General features: G+C 48.7%; 1 protein-coding gene across 1 annotated transcript; it reads right to left on the reverse strand.

The window, feature by feature from the left end:
• Positions 1-2912: 2912 nt before the first annotated feature.
• LRRC66 (leucine rich repeat containing 66) lies at positions 2913-14148 on the reverse strand. Its single transcript, XM_068137679.1, has 4 exons — positions 13459-14148; positions 10277-10446; positions 8833-9163; positions 2913-7893 (listed from the first exon to the last, which is right to left on the reverse strand). The coding sequence occupies exons 1-4, from the start codon at positions 13949-13951 to the stop codon at positions 5402-5404; spliced, it is 3486 nt and encodes a 1161-aa protein (XP_067993780.1). The 5' UTR covers positions 13952-14148; the 3' UTR covers positions 2913-5401.
• Between the last annotated feature and the right edge of the window lie 394 nt (positions 14149-14542).

A 14542-nucleotide genomic window follows, 5' to 3' on the forward strand; every position in this document is an offset into this window, starting at 1 on the left:
AACATCTGGTAGGGTAGCCAAAACTTTTTTTTTCCCTCTTTCATGCTAGGGATTGGAATTTCCCAGCAGAATGTCCGTGGCAGGCAATGGGCAAGTGAAACACCACCAGCATTTAGACAGGGACCTGGGGGTACTGGTTGATGGTAGGCTGAACATGAGTCAGCAGTGTGCCCAGGTGGCCAAGAAGGCCAATGGCATCCTGCCCTGCATCAGGAACAGTGTGGCCAGCAGGAGCAGGGAAGTCATTGTGCCCTGTGCTCAGCACTGGTTAGGTCACACCTTGAGTCCTGTGTCCAGTTCTGGGATCCTCAGTTTAAGAAGGACATTGAGACACTTGCTGGTGTCCAGAGAAGGGCAACAAAGCTGGGGAGGGATCTGGAGCACAGCCCTGGGAGGAGAGGCTGAGGGAGCTGGGGTTGCTTAGCCTGGAGAAGACGAGGCTCAGGGGAGACCTTCTTGCTCTCTACAACTACCTGAAGGGAGGTTGTAGCCAGGCAGAGGTTGGTCTCTTCTTCCAGGCAAGCAGCACCAGAACAAGAGGACAAAGTCTCAAGCTGTGCCAGGGGAGGTTTAGGCTGGAGGTGAGGAGAAAGTTCTTCCCAGCAAGAGAGCTTGGCCATTGGAATGTGCTGCCCAGGGAGGTGGTGGAGTCACCATCCCTGGAGGTGTTCAAGAGGGGATTGGATGTGGCACTTGGAGCCATGGTTTAGTTAGTCATAAGGTGCTGGGTGACAGGTTGGACTTGATGATCTCTGAGGTCTTTTCCAACCTTACTGATTCTATGACAAGACTTTTCAGTAGGGACCACTGGCCTGTTTCACTTATTTCTTTATCAGTTCTCAGGATTGTTTTGAGGGATAATGAGTGAGTGGGACGTTGGTTTAAGTTCTGTAGTTCTTGTCTTTGCCTTAGCCTTCCTTACTAAGCAGTGTTAGTGCTGATTTCCATGACTAGGTCCTTGAAATACCCAGTGCTATTAAACTCTGCCCCTATGAGAGTGGTCCCTAAGGATTTATGGAAGTGATCCCTATTGATTCACACAGCATTTAACCAAGAAAAGAGAAAGGAAAAAAGAGGGCCAGTGGATGTTTTGGAGCTAAGAGCAGCATTCATTTTCTGTAGAAGTATGTTACAATACTTCTCTGGGTGCAGCCCTGGGGGAAAGGAGGGGATTTTGAGGTTGAATGTGACATTTTCAGCTGTGTTGAAAGTCCTGTGCTGCCACCTCTGAAGTGAGGAAAAACTCCCATTAGCTTGACAGCTTCCAGGATAAAGCTCCATTTAGCTTGCCCTGGACCAAGAAGTTGTCACTGTGGTGCTACAGGTGGTCAGCTGTGTTGAAATCTGTTTGTGGCTGCTGTTGGCTTTGTCAAACTCGGCTGCCAAAGACCCAAGTTGTTTGTGTAGATTTGTGTACATAAATACACAATAAGTGTGCATCTACAGACCTTGGAATTTCATGATGCTGAGAAGAAAGTACTGCCTTTGCCTGTGAAATGGTTGTGTTGGAATTTCCATGGCACTGAGGAGTGTTCTTTAGCAAGTTAACACATGTGGTCACTGCTTTTTCATCCACTAACAGGGCAGGATCTTAATTCCATCCTTTTCTGCTGGTTTGCACAAGAAATTGATCCAGTGGGGCGTGGCATTTAACACTTACAATAAGCCTCTTCCTAGTTTCAGGAAGGCTTTGGAGGTAAGTGTGTCTATTACCATAATTATAGCTGCAAGGAAATGCCAGTGGAGCTGCTGGTTTAGTTCTCCAGAGGCCCAACTTAGAAGCAGTTTAGCTTTTAACATGAGGCTGAGTTGTGGTTGCTAAGATTTGACTAGCAGTACTGTCCTTCTTCTGAAGCATGAAGCTAGTTACTGCCTCCAGAAAACTGTTTAGCACCACTTGGCAGGAACCCTGCAGCCAGTGCAAGGTTTTGTATGTCACAAAGAACTTGGCTTCCTAGAATGGATGCAAGAGCCAAAGACACTTTGAATCCGTGACTGTTACAGGTCTAACTTTCATGTCACAGGGTCACCAGAAACCTGTTCAGCTCAACCAGGTGCTCTTTTTCCAAGCTTTGCTGCTAAGGTTCAGCAAAACACAAGACTGAGTTAAAAGCAAAGGTAACAGAGGAAAAGGAACCTCAGGAAGTACTGCCACTGTGTAAGTAAACAAACTTCATTTATTAACTTGGCTGAAAGGAACTGGGAGTGGTGGAAAGGAAGACTCTGTTTAGAAGTTTCATCAGGTGGATGCTGCAGTTGTTGCTTTTTGGTTTTCTTCCACTTGCAAGCAGGATAATCTGTAGCCTTCAGCTGGTTTGTAAACATTCATCTTCAGAAAATAAACTACAAATGGAGCTGCAGCTGGGAGAGGGCTTATTGACCTTTATAGAGAGCAGATGGACTTCAGATGAGCCTGTTTGGCTTCAGAAGCTTCCCTGTGCTATCCATCCTCCTGGGTTTGCTCTGTGTTCTGGCACACAGGATGTTAACCTTGCCAGCTTTGGTGGTGTGAGGAAATTGCCTCTCCTTTTTGAACAGTACCTGGGAGCAGTGGTTGACAGCCAGATGAACATGAGCCAGCAATGTGCCCAGGTGGCCAAGAAGGCCAATGGCATCCTGGCCTGCATCAGGAACAGTGTGGCCAGCAGGAGCAGGGAGGTCATTCTGCCCTGTGCTCAGCACTGGTTAGGCCACACCTTGAGTCCTGTGTCCAGTGCTGGGCCCCTCAGTTTAGGAAAGATGTTGAGATGCTGGAAGGTGTCCAGAGAAGGGCAACAAAGCTGGGGAGGGGTCTGGAGCACAGCCCTGGGAGGAGAGGCTGAGGGAGCTGGGGTTGTTTAGCCTGGAGAAGAGGACGCTGAGGGGAGACCTTCTTGCTCTTTACAACTACCTGAAGAGAAGCTGCAGGCAGGTGGAGGTTGATCTCTTCTCCCAGGCACCCAGCACCAGAACAAGAGGACACAGTCTCAAGCTGTGCCAGGGGAAGTTTAGGCTGGAGGTGAGGAGAAAGTTCTTCCCAGAAAGAGAGCTTGGCCATTGGAATGTGCTGCCCAGGGAGGTGGTGGAGTCACCATCCCTGGAGGTGTTCAAGAGGGGATTGGATGTGGCACTTGGAGCCATGGTTTAGTTAGTCATGAGGTGTTGGATGATAGGTTGGACTTGATGATCTTGAGGTCTTTTCCAACCTTATTGATTCTTTGATTCTGATTGTGGAAACTTACCTCAGCTGCTTGGTTTACCTTTATTGAGTACAAGTTTGGTGTTTGCGGGTTTGTTTGTGGTGCCATCATGTAGCTGATGGGGGAGGGGGGGGATTGATTATATTTTTGGTGGCTTTGTTTTGTTTGTTTTGAGAAGTAGTATCCAGATTATAAACATGCTGGACAAGACTTGTGGGAGAAGACTGAGAGGCAATTCAGGCAAAAGTGCCACAGGTCTTAGGCTGATCCTTTGGGTCTACTGTTCCTGCCCTTAAAACAAAAACTTGATGGTCTACATGCAATTCTTGCTTGGTATTGGGGAGGTGTAAGGTGGAGAGCCAATGAGTGAAAGGAAAACAGCATCCAGAGGCTCTAAACTCACAGGCAATTTGAGCTCTTTGGCCTTGATGATCTTAAAGATCTTTTCTGACTGTAATGGTGCTGTGAACAATAACTGCAGCACTGCATTCCACAAAGTAAATTTCATTATACAGCAACCTAGGAAGTATTTGGAATATTACTAACTTCTGTGTTACTGCCATTCCCCCACCTTATCTCTTCTCAAGGAAAGCAAGCTGAAGAGGATGGAATTTGTTGGCATCCTTTATGTCCTTGAGTTTTCAGCTAAAGCCTGTTCAAGGCTGGTTTTCAGCTTGCAATAAATGTTTGGGTTCCTTTATATAAACCTCCTCTAACACTTGTGGAGGGCTGGAGGCTTCTCCCATGTTACCACAACCACAGGCACTTTATTTCCTCATAAATAAGCTCTCACAATCAAAATCACTTCCAGCTCATTGCTGCTTGGCTAATGCTTGCAACTTTCTTCTTGGGGAGGCAAGCAAGGTTAAGGTTTTCCCAGCTTTCTGTCGACCCTTGGTCACAAGTCTTAACAAACTGTTTAATACTCTTGGAATTCATGTAGACAGCTTTAAAGGTTAGCTGGTGCCCCAGTTTTAAATCTGACTGCTAAAACACCTCTTGCTAGGCCTTGGATTTTTGTGTCCTTCCACACTGCTGTAGAAGTGCATAAAATCCATCCAGCTGAACAGGTTGTTTTCTGTCACTGAGACCAGAACTTAGCTTCATTGTTGGTTGGGGTTGGGGGTGTGTGTGGTTTATTCTTTTAATGTTATATATATGTTTTAATTTTCAGACTTCTTCCCCTCTGTGTGTGAGTGTGCTGTCACCAAGCAGTATCTGCTGCAGGAAGAGCAGGGAACCTCCAACTGGGACTGTTTTAATTCTCAGTTCTCCCAGGCAAGCAGCACCAGAACAAGAGGACACAGTCTCAAGCTGCAGCAGGGGAAGTTTAGGCTTGAGTTGAGGAGAAAGTTCTTCCCAGAAGAGTAATTGGCCGTTGGGATGTGCTGCCCAGGGAGGTGGTGAAGTCACCATCACTGGGGGGGTGTTCAAGAGGGGATAGGACATGGCACTTGAAACCATGGTTTAGTTGTCAGGAGGTGTTGGGTGACACCAGTGTACTTTGGGGGCCACCCAGCTGGAGACAGCTTGTCAGAAAAGGGACTTAGGGTTCCTGGTGGACAACAAGTTGAAGGTGAAGCAGCAGCATCTTCTTGCCAGAAAGGTGGCAAATGGTATCTTGGGCTGCATTAGGCAAAGTATTGCCAGCAGGTTGAGGGAGATGATCCTTCCTCTCAGCACTGGTGAGGCCACACCTGGAGTACTGTGTCCTCTGGGCTCCCCAGTTCCAGAGACATCCTGGCTTCCTGGAGGGAGTCCAGCAAAAGGCCATAAAGATGAAGAAAGGGATTGGAGGATGTCTCTTAGAAGAAAAGGCTGAGAGAGCTGGGACAGTTTAGCCTGGAGGAGAGAAGGTGCTGGAGGATCTGAGTGATGCACATAAATGTGTGAAGGGAGGGTGTAAGGAGGACAGAGGCAGACTCCTTCCAGCAGTGCTCACTGATATTCAAGCTGAGGCTTGACAGGGCTCTGGGCAACCTGATGTAGTTGAGGATGTCCCTGCTGACTGCAGAGGGGGTTGGACTGGATGACCATTCTGTGATGATTCTAGGAGTTTGAACTTCTGAAGTTAAAGGCAAGTAGTTGTACTGAGGGGGGGAAGAAACAACCCCAAACAGCAAAGCCAACCCATGGTGTTTAACAGTCAGTAAAAGCTACTGACTTAACTTCAAGGCAGAGGAGTTTTTGCACCTACCATATGACATCAGCTCTGTGAGACTTCACACATTGGAGTCCCAGCTACTGAAGTTTGTTCTCCTGCTTTGCAAAACGTTGACAAATCCATCAAATGCTCTTTTCTTCTTCAAAAAGAACTGTCCCTGTCCTGAATCAGGCTGACTCTCAGTGAGTTCTTCACTTGGATGCTGGAGGTTGACAGCTGCTGTGGAACTCCTCTTCAGCCCTGTCCAAGCAGTGTCAGCCCCCAGCTTGCTGGAGTCAGGGCCTCCCGAGGTGCTGTCTCGTGTAGTCTTCTGTGGCAATGGCCATGAGCTGTACTGTGTGCTTCTGTTGCAGAAGGCTTGTGGGGCTGAGAAGGATATCTCATCCTCATCACTCTGATCCTGTTGGAAATGATCTTGTGTGTGGTAGCCTGACTGTGTTTTCATGAAAGAGCCAAGATGGAGCAAATCTGCCCTGAGGATGCAAGGCTGAGTTTCCTGGGGCAGCCCACAGCTGCTGGCATCTTCCAACTCTGTGCATCCATCCCAGGCTTTCTCCTGAAAACCTCCTGCCATTCTGTCTGCACAAGCTTCAGCTGTGCTCACCTGCTTCCCCTGTGGCAGAAAGTCCTCTTTCTCTGTAGTCACTGTGAGGTAGCTTTCAGCTGTGTGTTCAGGCAGAGGCTGGTGAGATGTCTCACTGCTGGAGTGCAGCAGTGATGTTTCCTTAACACACTCATTCAAACCAGTATCAATGGGAGCAAAAATCAAACCACTGTCCTCTGACACCCTTGCCTGCCTTCCCAACCTAATCTCCCCTCCACCATGATTCCTTTCAGAGGAGTTCCTAGCTATGTGCTTGTCTGTACCTCCCTCTGATGCATTCTCTGTTCGTCCTGTGGGACTGAAGCTGAGGGAATGCTGAGGCTCAATGGGAAACTGGTAGAGCTGTGATTCAGCCTCTTGAGGAGTGTTCTCTGCATCTGTCTCACATGAGGGGCAATGTTTTAATGAAAGTAACAAATCAATGAAACCTGTGCTTGGATTGCAGAGAGAATCAGAGTTTTGTGTTGTGGACTCTGCATGAGGAAAGTCATCAGGAACTTGAGTGGAGCTAACTGTGTCTGAAGCTGCCATGCTTAGGTGGCCATCACATTTATCAGTGGAAGGTGATGCTGTTTCAGGCATGGTGGTCCCAGATCCATAACCAGTAGTGGTTTCAAACCAGGCATTGTTCTCATCTTCATTTCCCCCAGCAGGCTGAAGTTCAGCAGCAGCCTTTGCAGGCTCTGCCAGTGTTGGGGACTTCTCAATGCCACTCTTTGTATTGGCTTCCCCCAGTGACAACTGACAGGCTGGCAGGTGATCACTAACATCATGGTGGTCCAGTTCAAAGTCTGATAAGGAACTGCAGTCACTCATGGTGAATGGAGTCCCTTCATCTGAAGAGCTGTCCCCAAAGACAGCTGCTGAAGCAGCTTTCCCACCTGTGTGCTCTGTTTTACAGTTGGACTCTGTCAGAGGAGAGCTTTCTGCTCTTTGGTTCACACTTAAATTCCACAGGTTTGGTGTAGCCTCTGTGATACCAGGCTGCAGCAGACCAGAGCTGGGGCTTGCCTTGCTCTTCCTGGAATCTGGGGCTTGTGTTGTGGAAGATGGAAAGCCAGTTTCTCCCAGGAAGGATGAAGGTGAATTTGAAGAGTCAGTGTGATTTGACTCAGTGTTCAACCTTCTGGCTAGGGGAGGGAACCTGCTCCTCTCTGAGTCTTCACTGTTTGCACAGTTTGAGTTATTCCATGAGGAAGTGTCTTTACTTGTTAATTTTCTTGGTGCCACTTCAGGGGTGTTCTGGTAACCTGTCCTGACAGAGAGCAGCCCATTCTCATCAGCATCTGCATTTCTGTTGTGGCTGACGCTGGTTGTGAGGTCTGCAAACTCTGGTTCCTCCTTCACACTGACCCCATTATTGCTTTGTTTCTGGTACTCCTTTGCACTATTTGGTGCATGCACGCTGCCACCAGTGACATTTCCATACAGAGCAGAGGTTTGTGTGTTCCTTGAGGGCCCCTCCTCAGAACTGAACAGATTGTGCTGTGTGTTTGTAGGGCTGCTGGCAGAGCACGCTCTGCTCCAGGTCTCATCCGAAAAAGCTTGGTTAGAATACGTGTGTTCTGAACCTGAGCTTTTGTTCCTGTGTAACAACCTCCACAGGTTTACCAGGTAGGGCCTAGCAAAAGCACCCAGGCAAAAAGCACAAACAAAGGTGATGAACACAGAGAGGCAGACAGCCAGAGCCAGGTCCTGCTCCGTGCTTCCTCGTCTGAAGGCTGCGTCGGTGTCCCGGGCCGCTCGGACCAGGAGTGGTGAGAGCCTTTCTTTCACCTCCACGCTGTAGATGAGATGCTTTGTATGAACAGCACACAAATACAACCCTTCAGCAGCCTTCTCAGCCTTCTGTATCACCAAATGACTCGTTTTATCCAGTGTCATATGTGGAAAGTGGCTCTCTTTGGAAATTCTGCCTTTAGGTGTCCACCAGGAGACTCCGTTTCCTGCAAGAAAAGAAAATGCCAGCTGAGGATTTCTTTCCAACTGCAGGGTGCTTGGTTTGCAGGCTCAAGTCACTCCTGCAAGAACAGGCTCTGATCTTCAATCTTGGCTGATTTCAACTATTTACTTGAAAAATCAGTTTTCTTTTTATCCATCCACAGTCACTCAGCATGGTATCAAGTCTCTCTTTGCATGGTATCAAGTGTCTGGGGTGTTGCCAGCAGACTTCACAAGAAACACAGTGTGGGGGAGGGAGGAGGTCACTGAAATGATCTAAGTATGTTCTGGGTTGGATTAGAATCATAGATCCATAGAATGGTCTGGGTTGGAAGGGACCTCCAAAGGCAGTTCTAAGGTCCCCCTGGAATCTTCTCCAGGCTGAACACCCCCAGCTCCCTCAGCCTGTCCTCACAGCAGAGGTGCTCCAGCCCTTGGATCATCTTTGTGTCCCTCCTCTGGACTCACTCCAGCAGTTCTGTGTCCTTCTCATGCTGGGGACACCAGAACTGGAGGCAGTACTCAAGGTGAGGTCTCAGCAGAGCAGAGTCAAGGGGCAGAATCCCCTCTCTTGCCCTGCTGCTCTCACTCCTCTGGCTGCAGCCCAGCACACTGCTGCCTGCTGGGCTGCATGAGGGCACTGCCAAAAGGAACTGTTTGCCATTCCAGAATTGCAGAGTAGCACTTCAGAAGTTCATTTGTGCACAGTTTGTCATCTCCTACTAGAGTAATGGAAGGAAGGAGGTGCAGGGTGCTTTTGTGAACCTTGACTTTCAACTATTGCAAGCATTGTCCTGCTTCCTACTGAAGTGGTTTGCCTGTTAAGCTGCTCAGTTATGTTTAAATTACCTTAAACAAATCTGCTTTTAAACCTAGATTTCCTTGATCATCCTCCATGCACTTGGATTTTAGCAGCAGGTAGATGGAGTCCTTGTTTTACTTACCCCTTGTGTTGTCCAGGGCACAGTTCAGCACTGATGTCTTCCCTGTTGGGACTGCAGCCCTCTTGAGCACAATATCCTCCTCGTGGTTGCACTGGAAGCTTGAAAGGCACAGCAGAGGTTTCTGTGAGTTGGTGGCAGATTTGTTGTATGAAATGCTCATTTTTTGCCTCCTGGAGTCCAAAAGAAAATCAAATAACTGCTTGAAAGCACTTAGTTCACAGTTAAATATCCAGGCCTTGCCTGACAAATCCACTTCAAGTTGAAAGAAGTTCAAAGTGAGGAATATCTGTGGCAGAGGAGTGGTCAGAGCGTTGTCACGGAGATCCACCACCTGTTTGGGAATCACACAGTTGTCAGGGTTGGATCAGCCAGTTCCAACCCCCTGCCATGGGCAGGGACACCTCACACTACAGCAGGTTGCTCACAGACACATCCAGCCTGGCCTTAAAAATCTCCAGGCATGAGGCTTCCACTTCTCTGGGCAGCCTGTGCCAGTATCTTCACCACCCTCATGGGGAAGAACTTCTTCCTAAGGTCTAACCTGAATCTCCTCTTCTCTAGCTTGGATCCATTGCCCCCAGTCCTATCACTCCCTGGCACCCTAAAAAGTCCCTCCCCAGCTGTCTTATAGCCCCCTTCAGATACTGGAAGGCCACAGTTAGTTCTCCTCAGAGCCTTCTCTTCTCCAGACTGAACATCCCCAGCTCACTCAGTCTGTCCTCACAGCAGAGCAGCTCCAGCCCTCTGCTCATCCTCCTGGCCCTTCTCTGGACACCTTCCAGCACCTCCAGATCTTTCCTGTAGCAGGGCCTCCAGAACTGGACTACTCCAGGTGCAGTCTCAGCAGAGTGGAGCAGAGAGGCAGAATTCCCTCCCTGGCCCTGCTGGCCACACTTCTCTTGCTGCAGCCCAGGCTCTGCTTGGCTCTCTGGGCTGCAAGTGCTCACTGCTGGCTCCTGTTGAGCTTCTCATCCACCAGCACCCCCAAGTCCTTTTCTCACACTCATACTGAAGAACTTCTTCATAAGATCCAGTCTAACCCTGCTCTGCCTCAGCTTCAAACCATTCCCCCTTGTCCTGTCTCTAGACACCCTGATGAAAAGTCCCTCTGCAGCCTTCCTGTAGGATCCCTTCAGGTACTGGAAGACAGCTTTGAGGTCCCCCCAGAGTCTTCTTTTCTCCAGGCTGAACACCCCCAGCTGCCTCAGCCTATCCCCACAGCAGAGCTGCTCCAGGCCTTGGATCATCTTTGTGGCCCTCCTGTGGACTCACTCTACCATCTCTGTGTCCTTGTTATGCTGGGGACACCAGAGCTGGAGGCAGTACTCCAGGTGGGATCTCACAAGAGCAGAGTACAGGGGAATGCTGCCAGATACTTGATCATCACTACCTTTAGTGGTGCTTAACACAAAACATGGCAACAGTTGCACTGCTGCTTTACAACCTGTAATTTTTGGAGATCCCTGAAGGCATCTGGATGAATTTCAGTGATGTTGTTCTTTCTCAAGTTGATGTCCTTCAGCTGTGAGCAGTTCTGGAAGTCATTCAGCTCGATCTGCTCGATGCCATTGGCTGTCAGATGGACAGTTTGTAAAGACTGCAGCAGGCCTAGTCCTGGAAAGAGCACAACTGGTTTACATTTCACCTTCTTCTTCTCCCAAATGGCATCAAGTGCCCTTTGTAAAATTATTTGCAACGAAATTCCTTCCATTCCTGCTTACAGCAAGGAGTGGCTGCAGGCATTGAGTTGTTTGGCCTTTCCTGTCCAGTGGTTGTCCCATTCTAAAGGTTGTGTGGCAGCAAGAGCAGGCACATCGATCCCTCACTGCATGCTTTAACAATTCCCATCTCCACACAAGCAGTCCCCTCCCTCTGTGCTCTCACAGCTGTGCTGGCTGTCATCCTGAACTGGGATCACACTGCCCTGGAGGACAGGAGGTAGGGAAGGAGGAGTGGGGAAAGGGCAGAATATGCTCAGTCTAGAGATCTGAAGTATGTTAGTTGTAAATAAAAGGGAGATGCAAAAGAGTGAGGCAGTATCTCCTACTGTGAGCTGTATGTTCACAGGAGTCTTTCATACATGGAATTGTTGAAGCCATCTTCCTGCAATGCAGGCCTGACTGACAGCACACTCCTGGAATCATGGAATAGTCTGGCTTCGAAGGGACCTCCAAAGCTCATCCAGTCCACCCCCCTCTGCAGTCAGCAGGGACATCCTCAACTAGATCAGGCTGCCCAGAGCCCTGTCCAGCCTCATCTCGAGAATCTCCCATGTTGCTATTTCTGTCAGCCTGTCAATTACCAAGCACCACACACGCTGTCCTAGCTGTGACAGCATCTGTCTTGCACACCCTTTGGAATGCTGCAGAGAGCTCATTTTCCTCAAGTGCTTCTGCCTGTGAATTGCAGGGGGAAGGCAGCACTTGAGCACTGAGCTTCACTAAGAGTTTGTAACACCTAGAAGTCACTCTCAGGTGAGTCTTTGATCACACAACACTGTTGAGAAGACACCAGTTCTCCTGAAGAGTTCTGCCCTTGCTCTCATCTGTGAATCTCTCATTGCACTTTGCTGAGTGACTGAGCTTGGAGTGCATTGGGGCAAGCACAGGAAATAGACTAGACTAGACCAGAGCAGGTTGGAAGAGACCTTCAAGATCATCATGTCCAACCTATCATCCAACACCACCTAATCAACTAACCCATGCAACCAAGCACCCTGTCAAGTCTCCTCCTGAACACCTCCAATGATGGTGACTCCACCACCTCCTTGGGCAGCCCATTCCAATGGGCAATCACTCTCTCTGTGTAGAACTTCCTCCTAACCTCCAGCCTGAACCTCCCCTGGTGCAGCCTGAGACTGTGTTCTCTTGTTCTGGTACTGGCTGCCTGGGAGAAGAGACCAACCTCTGCCTTATATAAAATAAAAGGAGGGAGCTGATAGGAAAGGCAGGCAGAACTTCTGCAACTTGAACAATTCTTGATCAATTCTTCCTTCCACCTGCATGAGGAGTTCAGCTTGGATGCTTCCCTGAAGCTGCATTTGTGCCAATAACATGATAGACAGACTGGCACCTGGGGTGGCAGCTGGGACAAGGTTTTGCTGTGGCTGAACCTCTCTGCTTCAGAGCTTCAGTTTGTGGTTTTGTACCAGAGCCTAGAAGCTGAAGTCTTTTGGAGGAGGAAAATAATGTTCTGAGAGTGCATTTATAGAGAGTGTGGGATTTAAGTGTGGTGATGTGGTGCACAGCAGTTTGACTTCTAACATCTACAAGCTGGGTCTCACTGAAGCATCCTATAATGTGTAGTTCTATTTGCCTATCAAAGCAAATCCAATCTGCATCAGTGCATTTGTCTATCTGGGAACTTTACTGCTACAACAAAAATTGAAATGCAGCAGTTTGCCTGTCTGCCAGAGAATTATTTAGTACCAAAAAAGGGAGAAAAATAGAACTTGAAGGACTCTAGTGCAAGTGTAAAGTTATCCCCTTTGTCTGACTCTCCACCTTTAGCCTGTATCTGGGGCTAAACCCCAGCAGTTGCTCTGTCACCCCAGGGCTCCTCCCCAGCAGAGAAGGGGGGGGTCAGGACAAGGAGGCCCAGAGGCTAAACTGGAAAAGGATTTAATGAAACAGCCAAACTAGTGGCAGTGTCAATGCCAAGTGTAAGTTACACCCAGCCCAAGGAACAGGTGGTGGTGGTGGTCACAGTAAGCAGCAAACCAGGAGAAGGAAGAGCCCAAGCAGGAGTCCTCAGCAAACTTCCTTCTTCGGCTCAGCTGCCCTGGCTGACTCGGAACTGCCAATGGCCTGCAGCCCCTGGCTGGCCTGGGATTCTGTGCCAGCCAAACCAGGACACTGACACTGGGGGGGTTTAGTTTGTCACCCTCCCCCTCCACTCTCATGATCTGGGGCTAAGGAGTCTGATGTTAGCAGCAATCAATTCAGCAAACAGTAGGTAGGGTGGGTTTGCTCATGCTGCAGCTTCTGCTGTGTGTAAGCACTGCTGGGACAATGTGAATCATCTGTTCATGAGGAGAGAGGCTGGTAGCAGTGCCTGGCAGAGTTCAGTGACTGGCAAACACTCTCTGCAAGTCTATCAGAACCTGAAAGCCCTCTCTTGTTACTAGAAGGTGTAACTTTGGGTGGGTGTGAGAAGGTATAGAACAAAATGGGTTTGACTGAACAAAATCCATTGTCCTCTCTCTGTGAAACACTGAAATCAGAGCAAGTTTTGTTTAAGAGAGTATGGGCTCTCTTCTGTAGAGTAGTATGGAATTCTTGAGCTGTCATTTTCTTGGTGGTGAGGTTCACAGCTGGGGTGTGGAGGCTGTGGTGCTTTGTCTAAAAAATCCTTACTTCCCTGTGCAAGTTAAAATACTGCTTGGACTCTCAGAGGATAAATCTGCCTGTATGTGACTGACATTAAGGCATTACAACTGCAAAGCCTGCCTAAGAAACCCCAAGCAAACCCAAACCAGCCATTCTGCTTCAGTCTCTCTCACACAGGTGGAGTTCTCCCTCAGTTTAACTCAGGGAGAGTCACATTCTGAAATCAGTAAAATGTTCCAAATCATCCCCAAAACCAACTGCTTGGGAGGGATATCCTTAAAAGCTCTGAAATGCTTACCTCTTGGAACTCTCTTGAGCTTATTTCCTTCCACTGACAGTACTTTCAAAGCAGGCAGGAGACAAGCAACCTTTCCACCCCTGTTAGAGCCACGTGCAGGTGTGGCTATGTCCAGTGTGAGGGTGTGGATGGCATTACCATCGAGGTTTAGAGTTTCTAAACCAGGTAAGCTTCTACAAGCAGTTAAGGTGAGTTCAGAAAGCAGGTTGTTACTGAGATTCAGGTGCTTTAGCATCCATTCCTCATCTCTTCCATCAGGGCACAGGAAAGTTTTGATGTTATTGTAACTGAAGTCAGCTGTTACTGCTGTTTGTGGTATGTCTTCTGGAAGAGCAGATGCTCCAGTAAGAGAACAGTTCAGCAAGAGCTCCCCATCCCACCGGCAGTCCGAGCCATGATGAGTGTCAAGAATCTGCCATGGCTTGGTTCCCACTGATCCAGGAAGGTGAAAGCAAAGCACCACAGCTATGACCCTCAAGTGAAGGTTCTCCATAATATCTGTCTGCAGGATGTAAAACCAGGGTTAAGCTCAGCATAAGACGTTAAACAGAAAGCAGAAATACTTTGCCATTAAAAAGATTCAGCACTGAGCAGGTCACAGAATCACAGAATGTTAGAGGATGGAAAGGGACCTCCAGAGATCATCCACTCCAGCCTCCCCCTGCCAAAAGCAGGATTACCCAGGGTAGTCCACACAGGAATGCATCCAGGTGGGGTTGGAAAGCCTGCAGAGAAGGAGACTCCACAACCTCTCTGGGCAGCCTGCTCCAGGGCTCTGTCACCCTCACTGGAAAGAAGTTTCTCCTCGTGTTAAGGTGAAATCTTCCATGTTCAAGTTTCTGTCCATTGTTCCTTATTATTGCACACCACCAAAAAGAGCTTGGCCCCTCCACCTGCCCCCCACCCCTCAGCTATTGATAGACATTGATCAGATCCTCTCTCAGCCTTCTCTTCTCCAGACTAAACAGCCCCAGAGCTCTCAGCCTCTCTTCAGAGTGGGGATGCTCAAGTCCCCTGATCATCCTTGTGGCTCTCTTGGACTCCCTCCAGCAGGTCTCTGTCTTGAACTGGTGAGCCCAGAACT

Source organism: Melanerpes formicivorus, unplaced genomic scaffold, assembly GCF_026170545.1.
Source record: "Melanerpes formicivorus ecotype bairdi unplaced genomic scaffold, bMelFor1.0.p_v2 SCAF_4, whole genome shotgun sequence".
NCBI lineage: Eukaryota > Metazoa > Chordata > Aves > Piciformes > Picidae > Melanerpes > Melanerpes formicivorus.